The following is a 22,806-nucleotide window of genomic DNA, read 5'->3' as shown; positions in this document are numbered from 1 at the left end:
CAGGAGCTGTCTCGTTCTTCGTCAGGGCGCTCTGCTAGATCAGCTTCAGTGCGATCAGATGCTTCAGCTTCGAGCAGACGATCTCGACGCTCGCGACTTGGGCCAGAGGGAGGGACTGCGACTGCAGGAGGATCAGGGGGGTGCTGCTGTGGAGACACGGACGCGGTGTCTCCGTCTCGTCGTTCAGCTAGAGCTCGGTCACCTCCAGGATTTGTCACACCTGTGGGGACGTCCACTCCAGTTACTCCGGCTTTTGCGCAGCCGTCGGCAGATGTCACGCCTTTTGGTGGCACTCCTTTTGGTGGCACCCCCTCTGGTGGCACTCCTTTTGGTGGCACCCCCTCTGGTGGCACCCCTTTCAGTGGCACTCCGGGAGAGGGTACCCCCGTCGGTACACCGGATGTTCAGGGGTCTCCTGGATATGCCCAGGAGCGTGGACGGAGATGGGAGAGGGCCCATACGAGGCACACTCCTAGGGATTATGGATACCTAGTGGATGGCAGGTCAGGAGCTATCATCATGAATGATGAGGGGAGGAGGGTGATAGCTCGCATGAGGGAGTTGTGCCAACAAGTTTTTCGGCACAACGTCCTGGATCATTGGAGGAATATACCGGAGGGGAGCAAGGAGTACATAGTAGTATCCTTGCATGAGGAGTTCCCGGTGCCAGCCGCAGTGGATAGATTCTCTACGGGCTGGATGATGGATTGCATGCGTGCATACATGTCACATAGACGATCCGACGCACGCAAGGCAATCAAGAGTGGGGCTCCAAAGCCCGAGTGGTTAGATGCAGAGGACTGGCGCCGACTGAGGGAGGAGGCTACAAATTCGCCAGGACGTTGGAGTCAGCAGCGGGAGGCGGCGAGGGCACGAATCGAGGCCGGATCGGTACATCATCTTGGGAGTGGCGGCCACAGGACATATTTGGAGGACTTTGTAAGTTTCTCTTTTGTTTTGCTTATTTGTTTTTTTGAGATATTATTTGTACTGACAATCATATTTCTAACAGTTAGCATTTTGTTTTCTTTGCAGCACTCCATTACAAATCGCGATCCGCAAGGCCTTGAGACTCAATATGCAGAGAGGCACGGTCTCAGATCATTGATCGACCGATTGTACAGACGCGGCGGCGCAGTAAGTCTCTCATCTTTCATGTCCGTAGTTACCATGAGATATTTGAATGCATTATTGTATGGTGGATTGATATGTTGTTTCTTTTTCTGCAGAATCCGTTTGATGCTCCTTTGCAGAGGGACGAGCTTTCGGGGGACGACGATTTGTAGCTCGCCCTCGGATCCTTAGCGCTCACATACCTTTAGTTTTTAGTCGCCCGATCTATGTAGACATTTTCTATGTATTAGTGATATTGTTTTATGATTGTACCAATCGCATTTTATGCGATATCATGTATTTATTTCATCTATCAGTTTTATGATTTCAGTATAGATTCTTTTTGTTTGCAAACGCTTTGTATGCAGTAGTGCAGAAACTATTTTGTATGGCTCTCATACAGCACACAGTGCTATATGTGGCAGGGCAGCTTGCTGCCCTGCCACAAAAATTTTTTTTCCTCTGTTACCGTCGCTATTTGCGTCGCAAATTTACTGCAGGCGTCGCTATTGTCGTCGCTATCAGCGTCGCAAATTCTACATAACCGTCGCTAAATGCGACGCTATTTGCGACGCATATAGCGACGCATATAGCGATGCTAATAGCGACGATTCTATGGCGTCGTCAATAACGACGCTTTTTGCGACGACGGGGGCAAATTTTGTTGTTTGTATTTTCGTCGCTTTAAACGTCGCTATAAGGTCTATATCTTGTAGTGGCTTCTCCTTGTGCAGGGCCTTCGACAGTTTTAATCCATGTTTTGCTGCACACCTTGGTATCATGAAGTTGTGTGTTGCTCCTGTGTCCACCATGATAGGTTGGTCTCCTTAGCCCACTCGGCCTTTGACGTATAGATGGTGAACTGCAGCTACTCTGGTTGCCATGCAATGGGGTCGGGCGCGAACTGACCCTACCCTTGGGTGGTCCATTTCTTGCATACGCGGTGGTTGTGGTTCTTCTCCTCCATATGCGCTAGTTGCATTCACCATTGATCCACTTGATGAAGCTGTATCTTCTATTGAGCATCTGTTTTGGTAGTGTGGACCCCTGCATCTGAATCATCTGATTCTGACGGATGGGCCTGGGGGTCTCCACCATGATGTATTTGATCCTGTAGGCCCATACGATGTGCTAGGGGTTGGCTTGTAGTGATTGTTTCCCCATCTTCCTGCTGCTCCTCTTGGTACTAAAGCAGTTTGTGACACGTCCGTGGTGGTGGTGGTGTTTTGGCTCCTTGTATCTGTGAATGCCCCTCTAGGGGCCATGGGCCTTTGGTTCCACGAGTTGTTGTTGTTGAAGGTGTTGTTGAAGTTGTTGTTGAACCTGTTTTGGTTCCCTTGTGCTGTTCTTTTGCCTTCCAGGTCCACTAGTCTTTCGGCCATTCTCATGGCTTCTGCTAAGCTTGTTGGCTCCTGTCTCTCCACATCTCTTCTAGCCCATTCTTGCATCCCAAACAAAAATCCATGTAATTTAGTGTCTGTATCCATGTTTGGTAGCTGCAGCATGATCTGCCTATATTTGCTGACATATTCTTTCATCTTCCTCTGTGTTTGCTTGAGGTTCTTCCATTCATCTCTCACTTTGAATTTCTCCATCTTTGGAATGAAGTAGTCCTTTAATTCTTCCTGGAGTTCTTCCCACAAAAAGATGGTGTGGCCCTGCTCTTATTCCAGGTACCAACTGGCAGCGTCCTCCTCCAAGTAAATGGCTGCCACCTCCGCCTTCCTGTCTTCGGTTATTCGTGAATACTTCAAGTACATGTCCACCTCTATGATCCATTTCTTCAGAACCAACCCATCTCTCTCTCCCTTGTACTTGGCTGGTTGGGGCATCTTGAATTTTCCATAATCATCTTTTGAACTATCACTATCTTCCTCCTCTTTATGGTGGTGCTTCTTCTCCTTCTTCTTGTCTTTCTTTTTACTTCCTAATTCTACAACTTTCTCCTTCTCTTTCCTTGTATCTTGCGCCCTCCTAGATGTCTCCTCTCTGCCCATTCTATCCATCTCCTCTTGCATTCTATGTCTTTTCTCCTCTTCTTGTTGTTGTATTACCCATTCTCTATAGCCCTGCTCCACTTCTAGTTTTTTCTTCCTTTCTTCCTCCTCTTCCTTCATCTGCATATTCCTCCATATTGACTCCAGCATGCCTGACATACCATCTAATTGTCTTTCTAGTCCGGCCACCTTTTCCTCTTGGGCCACTCTCCATTCTTGCCCTCTACTCTTCTTCCTCTCTTCCATTGTTGGGAGGGTGATGTTCTCCCTTTCGTCCTCCATGTGGTTGGTGGTGGTGTCGACACAGGGAAGTCGCGTTTCGCGTGTGGTAGTGTGGGTTGTGCCGCGGGGAAGCCGCGTCACGTCTTCAGACGATGGGGTGTCGAGGTTGGGACGTCACGCCGAGGCGGACGCGTCGGGGGGCAACGCGACGTGGGGTCGACGCGACGTGGGGTGATGCGACGCGGGGCGTCGCGCTGTAGGTCGTTACGACTTCAATTTCTTCGGGGCACTGTATCTTTCCTTCTGCTTTCGTGAGCACTCCTTCACTCCGAGCAAGAGTCGCTCTGATACCAAGTGTGATAAACCTGCACTCATTACGCGCTCAACACGGCTTAAAAAGGTAACACGATATATGAGCTCAAGGTATACTCTTGTATTATTCAATCCAAAAAGCAAGAAAACATAGACACATCCCAGGACTACACCCTCATGACGCCGCACATAAGAGGGTTCACCACTGGGTATAGGGAATCACACGTAGAGTGGAAACAAGGCAGGGCTTTGAGTCACTACTACTCCCTATATAGGTGCAATCGGTAGGAACGGTATGGTGTAGCTACAAAGCCCTTACAAAAGAGGGGAGGGAGGTTTGGAAAAGGGGGTAGGTTCGGGAAGCCCTCTAGAGATTGGGGTTTTCCGAACCTATAGCTAAAATAATATAGTAGTAAGATTTACATTCTATGAGAAAAGGTTAACCCAAACTCTTTACTATGGCACAGGGTAGGCCAAAGACTTATCTGGGAGGGCCATCTAGCTTGGGGATATTACCTTTCATAGGAGCATAAATGGAGTTCCCAAAGTGCATATGCTTTTATAACATCGCATGAAACATGGAATTTTGGGGTATGAAACGATGAGACTCGAGAGGAAAGAGTAGTGCGATACAAAAGCTTTCACCCTTGATGATATAGGTTTTTCCTAAAATTTTATAAGTGTTTAATCATATTAAAACTGAAAATAGTAAAAGAAATTCAAAATTTTGTTTGAAATTTAACGATTCACCCTTATGAGTTTCATCAATTTCACGAACACTAATAGGACGATGAAGAGCGAGTGTTTATGGCTGGACGAAGGAAGGACCCACGTTGACAAAATGCTATTTGTGTTTTGGCCGTCTCCGCGGGGGGGGGCTCTTTCCCAAGCTTTTGGCGTGGAATGCCTCTCATTATTATTTTGTTGATAACGTCTAATTTCTAAATACCCGATTTCTAGGCCAATCAGCGTCGGCTTCTCCCTTCAAAAAATAAACCGATAACTAGTACACTTTATTGAGGCGTTTTCTCCCAAAAAACATAACCCCCGCGACCCCCCACCCCCTCTCTCATCAAACCAACATCAAAACGATACAAATGACAAAAAGCAGTTCGCGCTTGCCTTCTTGAGAGAGAGAGAGAGCGCGCGCGCGCTTTCGCTTCTGCTGCCTAACCGCCGGATAGGCATGCCCGTCATCATGGCAGTTCAAGCTCTCAATCCTTCCTCCATCAATCTCGCTCGCTGATCTCCGCAACCGGTAACTCTCTCTCTCTCTCTCTCTGTCTCTCCCCAATAATGATAATCCACCCCTCCGTTTGCGTTCCTTTTACTCTCTCTCATCATATGTCTGTCTGTCTATCTTGTTTTGTGTGTCGCTTCCTTCCTGCAGGCCGTCGCCATATAGTTCTGCTGCCATGGAGTTTCCCGCCATCGACCCCAAGCTCTTGCTTGCCCCAACAATCCCGTTCCCGACCTGGGAGGATTGCCAGCAGCGTCAGCTCCTCCCTTCTTCATCTCCTGCCCTTCACAACAGCCGCAACAACAACAACAACAACAACAATAACCAAAGAATGTTTCAACAACCACCTGGTAAGTCTGATCCGTCTTCTGCTCAATCGATCCGTGTTGTTATTGTTCTTTTGTCAAACAAGATGGCAGAGCCTTGCATGCTCATCTCTTAAAGCTCCGTTTCTCGCTCATCTGGAACCTTCGGCACGCTCAGGAACAATCGGATGGGCTGAATTGCCGATCGGATTTATCGTAGGGTCTTGCCAGACTGCACCTATAGCTCATCAGATCAGCTTCTCAGTCAAGTGTTTGTTGGATTGCAGCTGCAACGCCCTCCATCCCCAACCTCGTGTTGTTCCAGCAGCCGGCCGTTCATAACACCACAGCTCCTCATCGAAAGCGGCACACCAACTCGAACTCTACCGATGCTCTCTCCATCCAGCAGCAGCAGCAGCATCCAAGACACAGGCCTGCCTCTGCCTTGCAAGCGGTCGATCTCAATCAGGCCCAGGCCTGCTCCACCTTCGCTCCACAGCCTGTTATGGTCTCCACCGGCCTTCGACTCTCCTTTGATGATGAGAACTCCGTGGTCACAAGCTCCCAGCCAGATACAGCATCCTTGGCTCCTCCAAGTCCATTTGATGAGCTTTCGGGGCAGTTCTTTCAGCAGCAGCAAGAGCTCAATTGTCTCTTGAAGAACCAGGTGAATTTGCATACTCAGAAATTTTGTCTTTGCTCAAGCACAAGAGATGCTAGGTTTAGATTGGCTGGCATTTCCTGGAGTCCTATTGATAGATTTGCATACGTATGAGTTAAGTTTGCACCACTACAAGACCCGTTTGTGCTGTCTGCACCATAGCAACAAACAATTGCACCATTACAAGACATGTGCTTGTGCAGCACCCTGGCGGTAAACATTAACTCGGGGTATTGTAGGCTTTCTTACATTTACTTGTTTCTGTTCCACCAGTGCGAGCAATTGAGGCATGCTTTGGAGGAACAAGCCCGTGTGCACTCGCGTAGGATGCTCACCACGGTAGAAGAAGATGTCTCTAGGAGGCTCCGTGACAGGGAACTGGAGCTCGATCGGGTGAACAGAAGGAATGTGGAACTGGAGGAACAGGTTAAACATCTCAGTGTGGAGACACACATGTGGCATAGCAAAGCCAAGAGCAATGAAGCGATGGTTGCAGTTCTGAGAACAAATTTGCAGCAAGCAGTGGCCCAAAGCAGGGAGCACAGTAGAGCAGAGGGTTGTGGAGACAGTGAAGCAGATGATGCTGCATCAGCACATATTGATCCAAAGGTTGAAGCGCAGGTAGCCAGGGCATCAGTGATGACGATGAAGGTTGGGCGGGAGCAAGGCGTGGAGTTTATCAGGGTTTGCCGGAGGTGCAGGGCCAAGGAGGTATCCGTATTACTTCTCCCTTGCCTGCACCTGTGCCTGTGTAACGACTGCAAAGGGGACGTGGAAATCTGTCCACTTTGCAGTGCTCTGAAGAACGCGAGCGTCGAGGTCTATTTATCTTAATGGTGATGCAGGACCTGCAGAGTTGGGAGCTTGCAGTTGTCCTGGGTTTCTGTATGGATCCTTCACACCCTCCTGTTAAGATCCCCGGGCCTATCACCTTGCTGTCTACATGTACAGGATTGCAGTCTTGCTGGTACAAGTTATCTTTTCATGGGTATTCCCAAACCGAAGATAACAGAGCAGGTCCCTCTCTCAACTTACATGGTGGTGAAGACTTCTGATGAATTTCAGTTGTTTTGTTGCAATTCTGTGAAAGCACTGTAGTATTCAAGATTCAAGAAGAGAGTATTTACAACCCCAAAAGAAAACGAGCAAGAAACGCAATCATGTCAAGGCTTCTGCCAATCTTCTCGCTTGTGCAATAGACGAAAGAAGCAAAATCTGCTACTGGTATACATGTTCACCGTAATTTCTGTTCATTTCTGGAGTGTTAGTTAGCAGGGACATGCAGCTGTCTACAGGATGCCAAGTATTTGCCCAGGAAGCATAAAAGGGAAGATACTTCAATGCTTCTGGGAAACGTTCGGCTTTTGAACAGCTGCTCCAACCTCCCCTGCCAGTCACGGGTTCCATCTTTTGTTGGCGTGGATGAGTTGATCTCATCAGCATCCTGTAGGTGTTTCTTGTTGCTAGGAGCATGTGTATGGTATAGGGAGTATATAACTCTTTCCAAAATTCACCTCACTTTTGGAGCGTGCGCATTGAAGTGCTGTGCTGTTTCCCCACTGAAACTTTCCTGCCTGACACAAAAAATTTCCCCCCTTGGCTACGTATAGCCTGTGTTAACAGCCAACCTCAGCCGAACTTTCCTCGCCCCTCATGCCTCTCCATAGTATAGGAGGGCCAGGTCTGTCTCTAGTTGAAAGCAAGTATTAATTGGTTTGTGGGCAGAGGTGAGATATGAACAAATTTATTTGAAGACATTGTTGAGGATGGATGGATCATGGATGCAAGTCCCTTTCTATTTTAGTAGTGGAGGAGCATAGAATAAGTGACTGAGACTTCGTAATTACCACCCTGCCAAGGGCACTTTTGCCTGTCACTCTATGGCTTGCTGATGATTTATTATCATTTCCACGGTCGTCACTATATTGGATGACGTCTCCCTATATTGGCCTTTGTGCCCTAGACGACATTTCACAGAAAAGATGACTGAAACAATGTTACCTGTGATTTTTTTGCTCACTTGATGCAAATCTCGACTCTTTGTAAACCTTAACATGCTTAAAATCTTTCTTAACTAGCTCAATTTTGGCACAACTCAAGTTATCACAGGCATTTGATCCAATGTGAGAGTTCAAACAAAAATGATGATGATATGCTAGAGATGATGTATACATTACATCGATAAATGTAACATATAACCACTTGTAATAAAAAAAAGTGCTAATGTGATAATTTATTACTTGGGTCTTCGAGTGTTGTATTGACAATCATTACATAAGCAAAACTATTGAGCAGCTAGTGCCACCAAGCTTCTTCTTCAAGTCTATAGTGGTTAGCTTAGGAGCAATAAATTGCTTGGCCTTGTAGTCATTAAGGACAAGTAAAGGAGTAGGAAGTTACTTGGCTTTACAGTAAGGACAAGCACTTTCATTAGATGCCTCAAGTAGAGCCAGCACTAACAATGTTGAGTATCCTTACATCTTGCACTTATGCAACTCTCTTAACTTTAGCCTTTTAAAGATTAAAAAAATTCAAAGTTAAAACCGGGGTAATTTGACTCAAAGAAATATGAAACTTACAAGGTTGGGTCCCTTGGAAGATAGTGACCTCATCCAACTTTGAAGTATATACACCTTGGGAATATTAGGTGTCTTTCTCAAGTTAGTAGTTAGTGGATAGTTGTGCATGCCAAGACAAATATGTTGCTCTCACTTGAGAAGCATTATATCAAGTTTTCTCAAGGAGTAAGATTGCATGAATTGATTTAGCATGGTGTATATAGAGATCAAATTCAGAATAGCTTGTGTCCCCCTCTTTAAAGATAATGTGTCCTCTTTCAAGATAAAAACACGCATGCATAGACAATTAAAAACTCGAGTAAATGTTGGATAAAACCTCCCATTATTGCAAAAGTGTCTTCTACCCTTTGACCTATGCATCTTTACCTTCTTTTGAATATAAGTGTTTTTGGTTTAGAAGTAGCAAAACCTAAGGCTTTCTCCTTAATCTTCTATTTAGAAATTAAATAAACAAACATTGATGCTTCTAAATAAATAGTCAATATGTTGTCATACTAGACTAGGGGGGTGAGCTTGCATGCTCATAAATAATTTGGATGGATACTTTGTAAAGAATTAATTATAATTTTGCTAGAATGACTTAGCAAATGCTTTGATCACAATGTGGCATTTTTAATAACACTGGGATATAAATGTGAGATAGCATAAACTAAAATAATTAGACAAAGATCACCTCTATGGTGCATTGTGTATAGGAGCACATGCACTCATAAGCAATGCAGATGTCACTCCAATCAACATGGGTGTGCAAAATTCATCTATGTGTATGTAAACTAGCGTAAACATCCAAAAAGAACAAATCTCTTTGTGATAAAGGGAATAACTAGCCTCAACCTTTAGACAATACATACGAATACAAGAGCCTCGTGATTGAGTACAACAATCTCAACCTCATGGCAAGATACATTGGATGGAAAAAGTAGTTAAATGTAGTTACCAATATTTTGGATGTGCAGTAGTTAATAGTCCATGATACAAGTATAGGGCTATCCACTACAGGATGGTTTTGTATAGATTGCTAGTTTTAGAGGCTACATGGCCTTGGTTAACATCATCCTTTGGTTCAAATATTTTGACATCTTTTATCAAAGGAGATTGATTACATATAAGGTAACCAACAAAGTGCTTTTGTATGATCACGAAAGATTAATGTCAAATGGATTGTGAATTTTCCAATGTTGGGTAATTGTAATTGGAAAATATTGTTATTTGTTCTTTTGGAGAATTGAAAAGGTTCGTAGAGTCTAAATGCTAGTTGACTCAAGTTTTTATTTTTTTCTTTCTGAAAAATTACAATGCTAGTTGACTCCACTCATTGCAAAGTGTTTTTTAAGGATTTGTACATACGAAGGCAAAAACTTTGACAAGTGGACTAAGAGTAAGTGCTTTAAGACATTCATTAACAAGTAACTACTCATATCATGCACACTCAAGCCTCCAATGCAAATTCCATTATGCAAAAGGAAATTTAAGACCTTTGGTGTAAGAAATACTTTTTAAAAAATTCATTGCTATTCTTTTGCAATCACTCTTTGTTTGCTCCCCTATGTATTTGTAGCTCAAAAACATAAATTAACTCAAATGATAGTATGTATTTATAAGAGCCATCTATTAAAACTTAACCACCATAGGTTGAGCTATCAATTTTCACATGTTGATCAATTCATTATCATTTTAAGACCTCATGTGATAATCACTTTCAAAATTCATAGAAAATCGATGTTTAGTAAAAAAAAAATTGAATGATTCAAAGCAAAGCTATTTGAATTTCAAAAGTTGTCTCATTATAGTTGTAATGTGGTGAAAGATCACAAGTATGTGAATAACATCATCAATTAAATCTTATGTTACTTAACTTTTTATTTTCATCTAACAATAAAGATCCATATAAACGAGTTTTTATTTCATATATGTATGTGTGTGTGTGTGTATGTATATATATATATATATATATATATATATATATATATATATATATATATATATATATATATATATATATATATATATATATGTTTAATAACAATAATAATTTAACAAGTGAATGTTTAAAATATTTAATACTCAAAAGTTTTAACAATTCTATTTAAAAATGAATATAATCTATAATATTTAGAAAAAAATTGATACACATAATATATTCATACAAATAGTTGTTACTAGGGTTTGGGTAGTAGCAAGTAATGCTTTGTAAGCCTTAGTCAAGGCTATATGAAAGCTAGGATCAAGTCTGGAGCACTACAAGGGAATGGGGGTATAGCGACGGTCATTTTCGACACAAATTAGCAGCATTGCTAAATGCGATGCAAATAGTGACACCAATAGCAATGCCACTCTGAGAGAAAAAAAAGCAGCAAAAACCCTCCGAAAACTCGAGTGCAGCATTTTGCCACAGAGAGTTTGAGAGAGAGAGCAAAAGAGATCATGGCTTTGGGAGGGAGAGGAAGAGGTAAAGAGAGAGAAGGATAGCTTCTCACCACTGTGCCGTTCGCGAAGAAGAGAGAAGAGTGCACAAAGGAGAAAGAGGGGACGTCGAAGAGGAGATGAAGAATGCATCCTCGGGCCTTTGCAGTAAGAACATTGCCTCCTCTTGGTTTGTTCTGATTTTTTCTTCTTTTCTTTTGTTTTTTTTCTTGAGAATGATGTGCATTGAGAAAGAAAGAGAGGAAATGAGAGTGGGAGAAGAAGAAAGGAAAAGAGAGAGAGAGAGAGAGAGAGAGAGAGAGAGAGAGAGTAACCATGAAAGATAACAAAGAAAGAGAAAGAGAGAAAGGGAGGGAGAGAGGAGAATGAGTGAGAAAACAACGAGGGGGAATATAGAAACAAAGAGAGGGATAACAAAGAAAGAGAAAGAGAGAAAAAAAGAGAATGGGGAGAGAACACGAAATGAAGAGTGCAGAGAGAGGTGGATAAATTGTGTTAGGTTAGTTAAAAAACTAAAGCTACTCCTCGAGGAAAGCGGGTGTTTAAATTGCCTATGGATTTTTCATATAGCAAAGTGGTCTTGATTAGCCAAGAGGATTCCATTAAAAATCTAAAATGTTAGAGTAGATCAAGTTAGGAAGGATCAAATGTAGACTATCCTAGTGTGTTATTCTAGATCCAAATCAATGTTATTTTAGGGGGGTTGAGTTCACTACAAGGATTTGAGTTGGTAGCGACGGCGGGTAGCGGCGTCGCTATTTGCGTCGCTATTATCGTCGCTATTTGCGTCGCTTTTGCGATGCAAATAGCAACGCAAATAGCACACAAATAGCGATGCTCCACAGGGAAAAAAGCGGGCCGAAACCGAGCGCGGCTTTATTTCGCGTTTGCACGTTTTGTGTTTTGAGAGCGAGAGCGAGGGAGAGAGCGACCGTCGTGAGAGAAGGAGAGGAAGAAGACTTGCTGCCGCCGCCGCCGCCGTTGTTCGCGAAGGAGAAGAGGAGCCTTCATCGCAAAGAGGAGCCGCCCCACACTCGCCATATCTCATCGGTGAGTCTCCCTCTCTCTTTCTTTTGCTTGTTTAAGGTTTAAATCCCTTTCTCTTTTGCTTGTTTAGGAGAGGAAATGAGAGAGAAAGAGAGGGAGAGGGAGAGAGAGGGAGAGAAAGAGAAAGAGAAAGAGAAAGAGAAAGAGAAAGAGAGGGAGAGGGAGAGGGAGAGGGAGAGGGAGGGAGAGTGTATTCTCTCTCTCCCTCTCCCTTTTGCTTGTTTAAGGTTTAAATCACTTTCTTTTTTGCTTGTTTAGAAGAGGAAATGAGAGAGAAAGAGAGGGAGAGGGAGAGGGAGAGGGAGGAAATGAGAGAGGGAGAGAAAGAAAAAGAGAGGGAGGGAGAGAGGGAGGGAGAGTGTATTCTCTCTCTCCCTCTCCCTTTTGCTTGTTTAATGTTTAAGTCACTTTCTTTTTTGCTTGTTTAGGAGAGGAAATGAGAGAGAAAGAGAGAAAGAGAGAAAGAGAGGGAGAGGAAGAGAGAGAGAGAGAAAGAGAAAGAGAGAGAGAAAGAGAAAGAGAAAGAGAGGGAGAGGGAGGAAATGAGAGAGGGAGAGAAAGAGAAAGAGAGGGAGAGGGAGAGGGAGAGGGAGGGAGAGTGCATTCTCTCTCTCCCTCTCCCTTTTGCTTATTAAAGGTTTAAATCACTTTCTTTTTTGCTTGTTTAGGAGAGGAAATGAGAGAGAAAGGGAGGGAGAGGGAGAGAGAGAGAAAGAGAGGGAGAGGGAGAGGGAGGAAATGAGAGAGGGAGAGAAAGAGAAAGAGAGGGAGAGGGAGAGGGAGGGAGAGTGCATTCTCTCTCTTCCTCTCCCTTTTGCTTTTGGAGTGCTATTGTTTGTCTACTACCAGAGAGAGATTGTGAGCAAAAGCAAGCTGCGACAAAAGAAGAGCAACATAGAGGAAGAAGAGAAGAATAATTGGAACGATAGCATATCCATGATTATGGTAATGGTATCCACTTTGCTTTTTTTATGGGTACCATTACATCGACTCCTTAAGAGGGCTAAAAATTAGTCATACACTTTATAAAGTCTAATTAGGAGATTTAAGATGCACGATAATAGACTTATCGATAATGATATGCAATGTGCTTTGCCATGGGCCATGTACATTGGTGACTCTTTAAGATGGCTTAAAATTGGTCATATCTTTCATAATGTCCAAGTAGGGGATCTAATTGTGATATGCATAATTCATTGTTTTTGTATTAACTTTATAGGCATAACAAATTAGAAATCATGCCAACTAGTCAATGGAAGGACTAAAAGAAAATGATACCCTAGCTAATGGTCATTACAGTACTTCATCAAAATGAACCCAAAAGTATTGTTATAGAAGAAGAATCCCTTAAATTGAGCATATGATATTTTCTTCAAATGTTATGACTATGAGTAGAATTGATTGAAATAAATTTTATTACTATAGTTGATAAATTTCATAGATGGCATTAATTTTAATATGCGATCCTAGGACAAAAAAACCACATTTCTAAGATGCTTTTTGTTGAGACTGATTTATTATTAGACTAAGAGATCCTCCATGATGCTCATAAATGGATTACTTATACTCAAAGCCCTCTAGTGCAGTTGTATAAGTAATCCTAGTAGAGCCCCTCTAAGATACTCAAAGTACATAACCTAGAGACCGTAGCTAGGTATATAAGGTATAATGGTTGTACAAGAAGACACCTCAATAATTGACTTATCACCATTAAATCCCAAAGAAGAATCGTGTTCCATCCCCTTCAACTCTATATTCACCTCGTGAAGAACTTCATTAATCATAGCATCCTTGTCACCAATCTTTTTGTTGCAATGATGAAGTAACATATTCATCACTTTTCCTTTTAGCATCTAAGCCATTATCCAATCTTTTAGTTAAGTCCAAACATTTAGTCTTCGACTCATGAACCTTATGAACCAATGCTTTTTTTTTTTACAATAACAAATAATTATCTACTGGGACAAACAAATCCTTGAGCATGGTATATGGCCGAGATATAACATCAATAAATCCCTCAACTACTATGTACAATGCATTCTTTACATTAATTAGTAAAGCATTTCTTATATCTTGAAGTTTAGATTTCAACACCATGGATGCATCAATATCAACCTCAATGTTTTACAAAATTTGCTTCTCAAGCTCTTGCAAAGGTAAAACCTCTCAAGCAAGAGCTTATGGTCAACTTGCAACTTGACATACATCTCCATAAAGCTATTCATTCGAGCCTCATTTGTTGTAATGTAGATAAGATGGAAAACGAAGAAGGTCTTATTGTTCAAGATCGCGAGGCATATCTTAATCAGCGTGTCCCATGCCCTTGCTCTCAATGCAAGTTGGCAATTAGACGAAAACACCGATTGTCTATAGAACACGTACGACGATTTGGCGAGTTTCAATCTGAGATAATTGATCAGGCGATTGCGGATTTTCAGCAAACGGTAATTTGAAGTTAATATTAATCATGCATTGTACTCGCAAGCTAATTGAAAACCATACACAATAAGATTGGGTCTTGTTGGCAAATTTTCTATCCAGGGGGGCGATGTCTCTTCCCAAAGGGGAGTGTACCCTTTGCGGCCAATTAGAAGAGTTCGTGGACGTGCGATGGATGGATTGCAGGAGCCAATCCACCATTCGCAAGGCCAATCTATACCGTCAATGCCAGAGGAGATAGACAACCTTCCAAACCTACCTACAATCTTGGAGCCTGAGATGGAGGCAATGATCGATGCATTGATTCCCATGGATGTCGAGACATCTGATCTGCTTAGAGAGGAAGCATCCATACCATTATATGATGGGTGCCGAGCATCTCAGTTGAAGACATTGCTTGCACTCTTAAGTGTGCAAGCAAAATACGGGTGGAGCGATACGAGTGTGACCGAGTTATTCAGGTACCTTGCACATAGGCTTTATTGATTATTATTTTTTGACACTATTATTACAAACAGTTGTGGTTTTTCAAGGTGTTTTATGATTTTTTTCAGGTTATTGAAATATCATATATTACCACCTGCAAATATCATGCCTGAGTCTCGTGATGATGCACGACATGTTTTACGGAAGCTTGGCATGGACTACAATAACATCCATGCATGTATCAACGATTGCATACTGTTTCGAGATGAATACGAGACTATGGAGACATGTCCAAAGTGTGGTGCTCACTGGTATCGATAGGACTTGCAAGGGCAAACCATCCCTCAAAAAGTTCTCAAACACTTTCCGCTCATCCCCCGCATAAACCACATGTTTCGTACGTCCGGCATGGCAAGCTTGACAACGTGGCATGTGCAGAATAGATCCACGGATGGAGTTCAATGAATATCAACGGATTCGTGCACATGGAGCCACATGGACTCTACCTTCCCAGGCTTTTCGCGAGAGCCAAGGAATCTTCGGCTCGGTCTCGCAATGAATGGTGTGAACCCATTCGGTCTGCGCTCAACTTCTTACAGTGTGTGACCTATAGTGCTTGTTAACTACAACATCCCTCCATGGCTTTCTACGAAGAAAGGACATCTCATCCTTAGCTTGCTCGCCCCAAGCCGCTACAAAGTAAAAAATATGGACGTCTATCTTCGTCCATTAGTCGATGAGCTTAAGATTTTGTGGGAGGAGGGGGTCACTGTGCAAGATATGAGCAGACGCAATGGTCGGCGGTCAGTCAACATTCGAGCCATTCTCATGTGGACGATGCATGACTTTCCGGGATTGGGAGAGTGCTCAGGTGAGTAGATCTTCATTCTCACTGGTAATATCTATATTTTATCTCATTCAATCAAGTATTCACTAGGTCGTGGCTCGCCTTACAGGTTTGGTTACCTCAGGTTATCATGCATGTCCATTGTGTGGGCCACAGTTAGACTCCCAAAGGTCACGAACCATGAAGAAGATGGTATATCAAGGACACGCCGCTTTCTTGCCGGAGGATCATGAATTCAGGGAAGGTTTCCTTGGACGACCTCCAACACGTATGAACGCCGCAAGTTGGTACGAGCTGAAAATGTTAAACCTGGAATCACATCCAAATGGAATGCGACGGTTCTCAGTTTTCTACGAGTTGCCATATTGGACCCACTTACAGGTCAACCACTTGTTGGATCCCATGCATATTTTCAAGAATGTGGGCAGCTTGCTATGGGACCACATCACAGGAAAGAGAGACACTATAGGGGCACGAATGGATTTGAAGGAGGTAGCTAAGATGGAGGCGCTTTGGCCGCTGCAGTCGAGTGTTGATGGTCACGTGCAGCTTCCTCGCGCTCCTTGGGTTTTGTCCACTAAAGAAGAGCGCATTGTGAAGCAAGTAATCAAGTCTATCCGCACTCCAACGGGTATGATGCGTTCTCTCATGTCTGCATTTTCCAAAGATGGCATAAGATATGTTAGGTTTGTGCTACGAATGGATTGTAATTAGCGTGGGCATTTTGCAATTTGAAAAGTGGCCATTATTCATAATTCTTTCTCATTTGTGGCAGTTTGTCCTACCGATCGCGATCGCAGGATGCCTTACTCCAGAAATTTGCGGGGCCATTTACAAGTTGTAGACTTTGGTGCAATGGATCTCACAGAAAGAGATTAAGACGTCCTCTATTGAATCCGCGAGGCGGGGAGCAGTGGAGACGGTGTGTCTCTTTGAGAAATACATGCCCACTAGCATGCTCACGATACAAGTCCACCTTCTTGTGCATCTTGTGGACGAAGTGGAGATTGCTGGACCTGTCCATACGTGATGGATGTTCTTTCTGGAGCGCTTCATGAAAAACTTGAAAGGCTTTGTGCGACAACGAGCTCGGCCAGAAGGTAGCATGGCCGAAGGTTGGTTGGTGTCAGAGGCGTTAGTGCATATCTCACAATGACTACCAACAGTGAAACCAGACAATGAAATGCTATGGACGCTGAAGCACGATGATAGACTGACTAGAGATGTGGTGGTTGGAAATGGGGTAGAAAAAAGAATGGATGCTTCAATAGAAGAGAAGGTGAATCGCTTTTGTATGTTGCACCATGCCTCCATGGAGACGTGGCTCGCGAAGTACCAGATTGAAAGGCAAGATCGAGAGGAAGCGTGAGCTGAATTCCGACGTAGTACGCGTCATCGACCGATTCGATATCCCGAAGGCATGGAGGAGATGCCACGGTTTATGTCAACACGATGGTTGCATGGAGCCTTGACCGCAACATCCAGCGAAGGGACAAAGGTCTCAATGGAGGAGTAGGAATTCTCGAGGGGATGTAGTCCAAAGGTGATGAGGGGTTTAGAATCTGTCGTATCTAAATTTTATATGCGACATCTAATTTGAGTGTTTCAATGTACAGTACAAAATATATAGTGCAACGTGGTCGCGCGGACGGCATTTTCGCGTGGAGCGTATTGACAAAATGCGCTCCACAATGGACTGTAGTGTCATGGCAAGGATCGAGCAAGAGAGCCGACGACGAGCAACGGATTCGAACACGGTTGTGGATGAGATGGAGTATTTTGGAAACTTGCAAAGTATTATTACGGTGGATTACCGTAGGTTCTCCATGATACTATTCGATGTGCAGTGGTTCAAAGTGGTACTTGGAGGAGCTGGAGCAACAGTTCGATGACGGTCCATCAGGATTTCTCGAAATAGATTCTGAAAAAAAATGGACGAAAGCTTGGAGCCCGCATCGGCTAACAATGATGGAAATACTGGAGTCCAAGAATTTTTTGAGAATGAGGCGGACTCATTCTTTTGTGGTGACATGTCTATCGACCTTCCAGTGTATGTAGAGTTATGTCAGGAGATTAACATGGGACCATATGATACTTCATACTTGGAGCATCCACCCACTCAATTCGTTATTTAGATCTCTTATAAAGGTACATAAGATATGCATTTTAAGAGGGATTTTCTAAAAATGATTTATATTACTATGCTTTATATAATTTAAATTGATTATTCTAACACCATTTTTTATCTGTGCAGGTGACATTTTCAGGATGAGTCGAGGGATGAGCAATGACAAGTTGCAGGACATCTTCACACGCATGTCTCCAGACCAGCTCGCGAGATTCAGAGAGATGGCAGACCAGGAGATGTCTCGTTCTTCGTCAGGGCGCTCTGCTAGATTTGCTTCAGCGCGATCGGATGCTTCAGCTTCGAGCAGACGATCTCGACGCTCACGACTTGGGCCAGAGGGAGGGACTGCATCGGGATCAGGGGGATGCTGCTGTGGAGACACGGATGTGGTGTATCCATCTCGTCGTTCAGCTGGAGCTGCATCACCTCCAGGATTTGTCACACCTATGAGGATGTCTACTCCAGTTACTCCGGCTTTTGCGCAGCCGTCAGCAGGTGCCACCCCTTTTGGTGCCACCCCTTTGGGTGCCACTCCGAGAGAGGTTACCCCCGTCGGTACATCGGATATAGAGGGGTCTCCTGGATATACCCAGGAGCGTGGACGGAGATGGGAGAGGACCCATCTTAGGCAGACTCCTAGGGGTTATGGATATCTGGTCGATAGTAGGTCAAGAGCCATCATCATGAATGATGAGGGGAGGATGGTGATGGCTCGCATGAGAGAGTTGTGCCAACAAGTTTTTCGGCACAACATCCTGGATCATTGGAAGAACATACCGGAGGGGAGCAAGGACTACATAGTAGCATCCTTGCACGAGGAGTTTTCGGTGCCAGCCGACAGTAGATAGATTCTCTACGGGCTGGATGATGGATTGCATGCGTGCATACATGTCACATAGACGATCTGACGCACGCAAGGCAATCAAGAGTGGGGCTGCAAAGCCCAAGTGGTTAGATGCAGACGACTAGTGCCGACTGAGGGAGGAGGCTACAGATTCTCCAGGACGTTGGAGTCAGCAGCGCGAGGCGGCGAGGGCATGACTCGAGGCCGGAGTGGTCCATCATCTTGGGAGTGGCGGCCACAGGACATATTTGGAGGACTTTGTAAGTTTCTCTTTTGTTTTGCTTGTTTGTTTTTTTGAAATATTCTTTGTACTGACAATCATGTTTCTAACAGTTAGCATTTTGTTTTCTTTGCAGCACTCCATTACAAATCGCGATCCGCAAGGCCTTGAGACTCGATATGCAGAGAGGCACGGTCTCAATGTATTGATCGACTGATTGTATAGACGCGGCGGCCCTGTAAGTCACTCATCTTTCTTGTTCGTAGTTACCATGAGATATTTGAATGCATTATTGTATGGTGGATTGATGTGTTGTTTCTTTTTCTGCAGAATCCGTTCGATGCTCCTTTGCGACGGGACGAGCTTTCGGGGGACGAGGATTTCTAGCTCGCCCTTGAATCCTTGGAGCTCACATACCTTTATTTTTTAGTCACCTGATCTATGTGGACATTTTCTATGTATTAGTGATATCTTGTCATGATTGTACCAATCGCTTTTTATGCGATCATATATTTATTTCATGTATCAGTTTTATGATTTCAGTATACATTCTTTTTGTTTGCAAGCACTTTGTATACAGTAGTGCATAAACTATTTTGTATGGCTCTCATATAGCACACAGTGCCATATGTGGCAGGGCAGCTTGCTGCCCTGCCATAAAAATTTTTAAATCTCTATTATCGTCGCTATTGGCATCGCAAATTTACTGCTCGGGTCGCTATTGCCGTTGCTATGCGCGTCGCAAATTTACTGATTGCGTCGCTATTGGCATCGCTATATGCGTCGCATTTGCGACACATTTGAGACGCTAATAGCGACGCCAATAGCGGTGTTTCTATGGCATCGTCAATAACGACGCTTTTTGCGACAACGGGGGCAAATTTTGTTGTTTGTATTTTCGTCGCTTTAAACGTCGGTATAAGGTCTATATCTTGTAGTGGCTGAGACAATATCTTATTAATAAAGTGGTTAATGCATATCACTCCCCCTCATTTCTCACTCTCTTTAAACCAATGCAATGTTCTACTTAAGTTTGAGAGATGATAGCAAAGTAGTTATCTTAAGTTAATGTTAGATAACCATGGTGAAAGGTGAGAAGGATCGAAGCTTGCTTGGAAGAGCTATGGTGGGAGAGCAAGAGCAAGAAAGAGAGAGACCACAAACTCCAATAGTCACAATGTGTCACCGAGCCTTCCTTTATTCAAATTGTCACTAAAAGAATAAAGAATAAAGTGACGGTGATGGGCACCCGCCACCTATAGAGTGAAGTGGCGGGTATTTCAGTGTAGTAATATACAGGCGGCTAGGCAAAGGCGACTTTACCCCCAACAACCTCCCACTTAAAGGTGAATCTACCCTAGTGAGGAGTGAAAAGAAAAAGAAAAGATAGTACAATGTATACATGTACAACAAGATGAGGAAAAACATAATCTCATCCAACACCCATCAATCTCCTAAGGAAGGAAAAGTACTCAGTAGTGCGGCTTTTCGTGAGCAAATTTGTAAGATTTTCGTTAGTGGAGATCTTGACAAGATTGATAGACTTGTCCTCCACGACCCCATGTATGAAGTGATATCTCACTTCAATGTGTTTCATCTTCGCATGGAAGATCGGATTCCTGGCTAGTTGAGTAGCACTCATAGAATTCGAATGCAACATAGGTATAGTATTAATCCCAAGGTCATGAAACAAACGGCCCAACCATATGGCCTCCTTGCAAGCCTCAGTGGCTGTGACATACTTGGCCTTAATGGTAGAGAGAGCCATACACTTTTGAACCCTGGACATCCAAGAGACAACACCTCCACCATAGGTGAATACATAGCTAGAAGTGGACTTCCTACTATCTGCATGTCTTGCATAATCAGAGTATGTGTACCCCACAACTCCTATACCATGGGGCTACCATAGCAAATACACATATTCGCTATGCATTTTAGGTATCTCATGATACCCTTCACTGCATCCCAATGTTTCTGGCCAGTAGGTGTAGCCATATAGCGTGCCACAACACCAACTACAGAGGCAATATCTCGACGAGTGGTTATCATGGCATACATCAAACTTCCCATGGCTGATGCATAAGGGATCTTTGCCATCTTGGTCTTCTACTCATATGTCTGCAGACAATCAGCCTCTGAAACCTTCACATAAGAAGGTAATGGATAGCCAATAGGCTTCATGTCCTGCATGCGAAAATGCTCAAGGACTTTACGAATGTACTCCCTTTGTGAGAGGTAGAGTAGTCCCTGATTCCTATCGCGTTTAATGCGCATACCAAGAATGTGAGAGGCCTGTCCCAAATCCTTCATCTCAAAGATCTTCTTCAATTGAGATTTAAGAGCATCCAGCTCATCATGAGCTCTCCCTGCTATCATCATATCATCCACATAAAGTACCAAAATAAGTAATGAGCCATCATGGGCTGTCTTCATGCAAAGACACAAATCCATAGCACTCATGCTGTAGCTCTATGATTGCATAAAGGCATCAAAATTATGATACCACTCCCTAGGTGACTACTTCAAGCCATAAAGACTTTTCTTCAAGTTGCATACTAGGTGCTCGCTGTTATGCCAGGTTCTACAAAGTCCTTGGGCTACTCCATGTAAATCTCATCATGCAAATCCCCATGCAAGAATGCAATCTTGACATCCATGTGATAAATGTCCAAGTTAAGCTGCACGACTAATGCCAAAACCAAGCGTAGGGTGGCCATCTTGACCATAGGAAAAAAGACTTCATCAAAGTCAATGCCATGCTCTTGCTTAAAACCCTTAGCAAAAAGTCTTGCCTTATAAGCCGGCTTGGGGTGTCCAGGGGTACTTTTCAGCTTGTATACCCACTTGCATGGTAGAGCCTTCTTGCCAGCAAGGAAGGAAACCAAATCCCAAGTCATATTCTTATGCAGGGAGTCCATCTCAGACTATATAGCCCTCTCCCAAGAGTGACTATCACCCCTGTGTATAGCCTCATCATAGGTGAGAGGCTCTCCTATATTTGTAGCCAAGACATAATGGATTGAGGGCTCAAATCTATTAGGTGGACGTCTAGCTCTAGTAGAAAATCTCATTGCAGGCTCTGTTGCATGTCTAGTATCATGTCCAACACCCTGGCCATGTGTACCAACTACTGATGCAGGCTGTCTAACTGGCTGTGCAGGAGCATGTGGCTCTTTCTGGAATATAACCATGCGTATCTCTACCACCTTCTCAGACTGCCTATGCATCTTGTCTTCATGGAAGACTACATCATGGTTGTGGATGACTTTCTGCCCCTGTGCATCCCAGAGGTGGTAACCCATCTTTCTTGCATCTCCATAGCCAAGGAAGATGCATTTGACATTCTTAGGATCCAGCTTAGTCTGCTTGTCCTTGGACACATGGTAGAATGCCTCACATCCAAAGACACATAGATGCGCATAAATGAAGGTTTCCCAGTCCATACCTCCTCTGTAACCTGGAAATCCAAACCACTGGAAGGTAATCTATTGATGACATGCACAGCTATACTAACTGCCTCAGCCCAAAAGCTCTATGGTAGGCCTACATGGCTAAGCATATTGCATACACGATGGTTCTATTCATTTGCTCATCCAAACCATTCTGGGGTGGGGTATAGGGGGGGTCAATTGATGCTTAATACCTCTCTCGTCACATAGCTGCTCAAAGGCAAGTGACACATATTCTCCCCCATTGTCACTCCTAAGGTATTTTAGCCTATGCCCAATTTGGTTCTCAACCAATGCAAGCCATCTCTGAAACACAACCAAGACATCTAACTTAAGCTTAATGGGGTAAGCCCAAACTTTATGCAAAAAATTGTCAATGAATGTCACAAAATACTTTGCACCACCCATAGATTGGTAGGGCATGGGCCCACAGACATTCGAATATACCATGCTAGGGTCTTACTCATGTGTGTCCTACAAGACTTCTCATGCATATTCCTAGTCTGTCTGCCATAAGGACAATGCTCACATGAATTAAAACATGCATAGT

At 43.7% G+C, this 22,806-nt stretch overlaps 2 protein-coding genes across 2 annotated transcripts; both read left to right on the top strand.

Annotated features, from left to right (window-relative positions):
• Positions 1-707: 707 nt before the first annotated feature.
• LOC148036785 (uncharacterized) lies at positions 708-1,411 on the top strand. The gene is made up of 3 exons (XM_087677189.1): positions 708-939; positions 1,036-1,137; positions 1,230-1,411. Exons 1-3 carry the CDS (start codon positions 712-714, stop codon positions 1,284-1,286), a joined length of 387 nt encoding a protein of 128 aa, XP_087533315.1. The 5' UTR covers positions 708-711; the 3' UTR covers positions 1,287-1,411.
• Positions 1,412-4,742: 3,331 nt separating this feature from the next.
• Positions 4,743-8,043, top strand: LOC148036784 (E3 ubiquitin-protein ligase BOI-like). The gene is made up of 4 exons (XM_087675673.1): positions 4,743-4,902; positions 5,035-5,234; positions 5,477-5,856; positions 6,124-8,043. The coding sequence occupies exons 2-4, from the start codon at positions 5,060-5,062 to the stop codon at positions 6,682-6,684; spliced, it is 1,116 nt and encodes a 371-aa protein (XP_087531799.1). The 5' UTR covers positions 4,743-4,902; positions 5,035-5,059; the 3' UTR covers positions 6,685-8,043.
• The last annotated feature ends 14,763 nt before the right edge of the window (positions 8,044-22,806 follow it).

This window comes from Lygodium microphyllum, chromosome 4 (genome assembly GCF_053477565.2).
Source record: "Lygodium microphyllum isolate KBCC chromosome 4, Lygodium_microphyllum_v1.1.10, whole genome shotgun sequence".
Taxonomy (NCBI): domain Eukaryota; kingdom Viridiplantae; phylum Streptophyta; class Polypodiopsida; order Schizaeales; family Lygodiaceae; genus Lygodium; species Lygodium microphyllum.
Note: the sequence above shows the minus strand (reverse complement) of the source record. Positions and strands in the feature narration are given on the sequence as shown.

Bases quoted from the DNA above. Each gene is read 5' to 3' on its own strand.
- LOC148036785 (XM_087677189.1), top strand. From the start codon at position 712: ATGCGTGCATACATGTCACATAGACGATCCGACGCACGCAAGGCAATC. The intron at 940-1,035 runs GTAAGTTTCTCT...TTTTCTTTGCAG, and splicing joins GGACATATTTGGAGGACTTT to CACTCCATTACAAATCGCGA. The intron at 1,138-1,229 runs GTAAGTCTCTCA...CTTTTTCTGCAG, and splicing joins TGTACAGACGCGGCGGCGCA to AATCCGTTTGATGCTCCTTT.
- LOC148036784 (XM_087675673.1), top strand. From the start codon at position 5,060: ATGGAGTTTCCCGCCATCGACCCCAAGCTCTTGCTTGCCCCAACAATC. The intron at 5,235-5,476 runs GTAAGTCTGATC...GTTGGATTGCAG, and splicing joins AATGTTTCAACAACCACCTG to CTGCAACGCCCTCCATCCCC. The intron at 5,857-6,123 runs GTGAATTTGCAT...CTGTTCCACCAG, and splicing joins ATTGTCTCTTGAAGAACCAG to TGCGAGCAATTGAGGCATGC.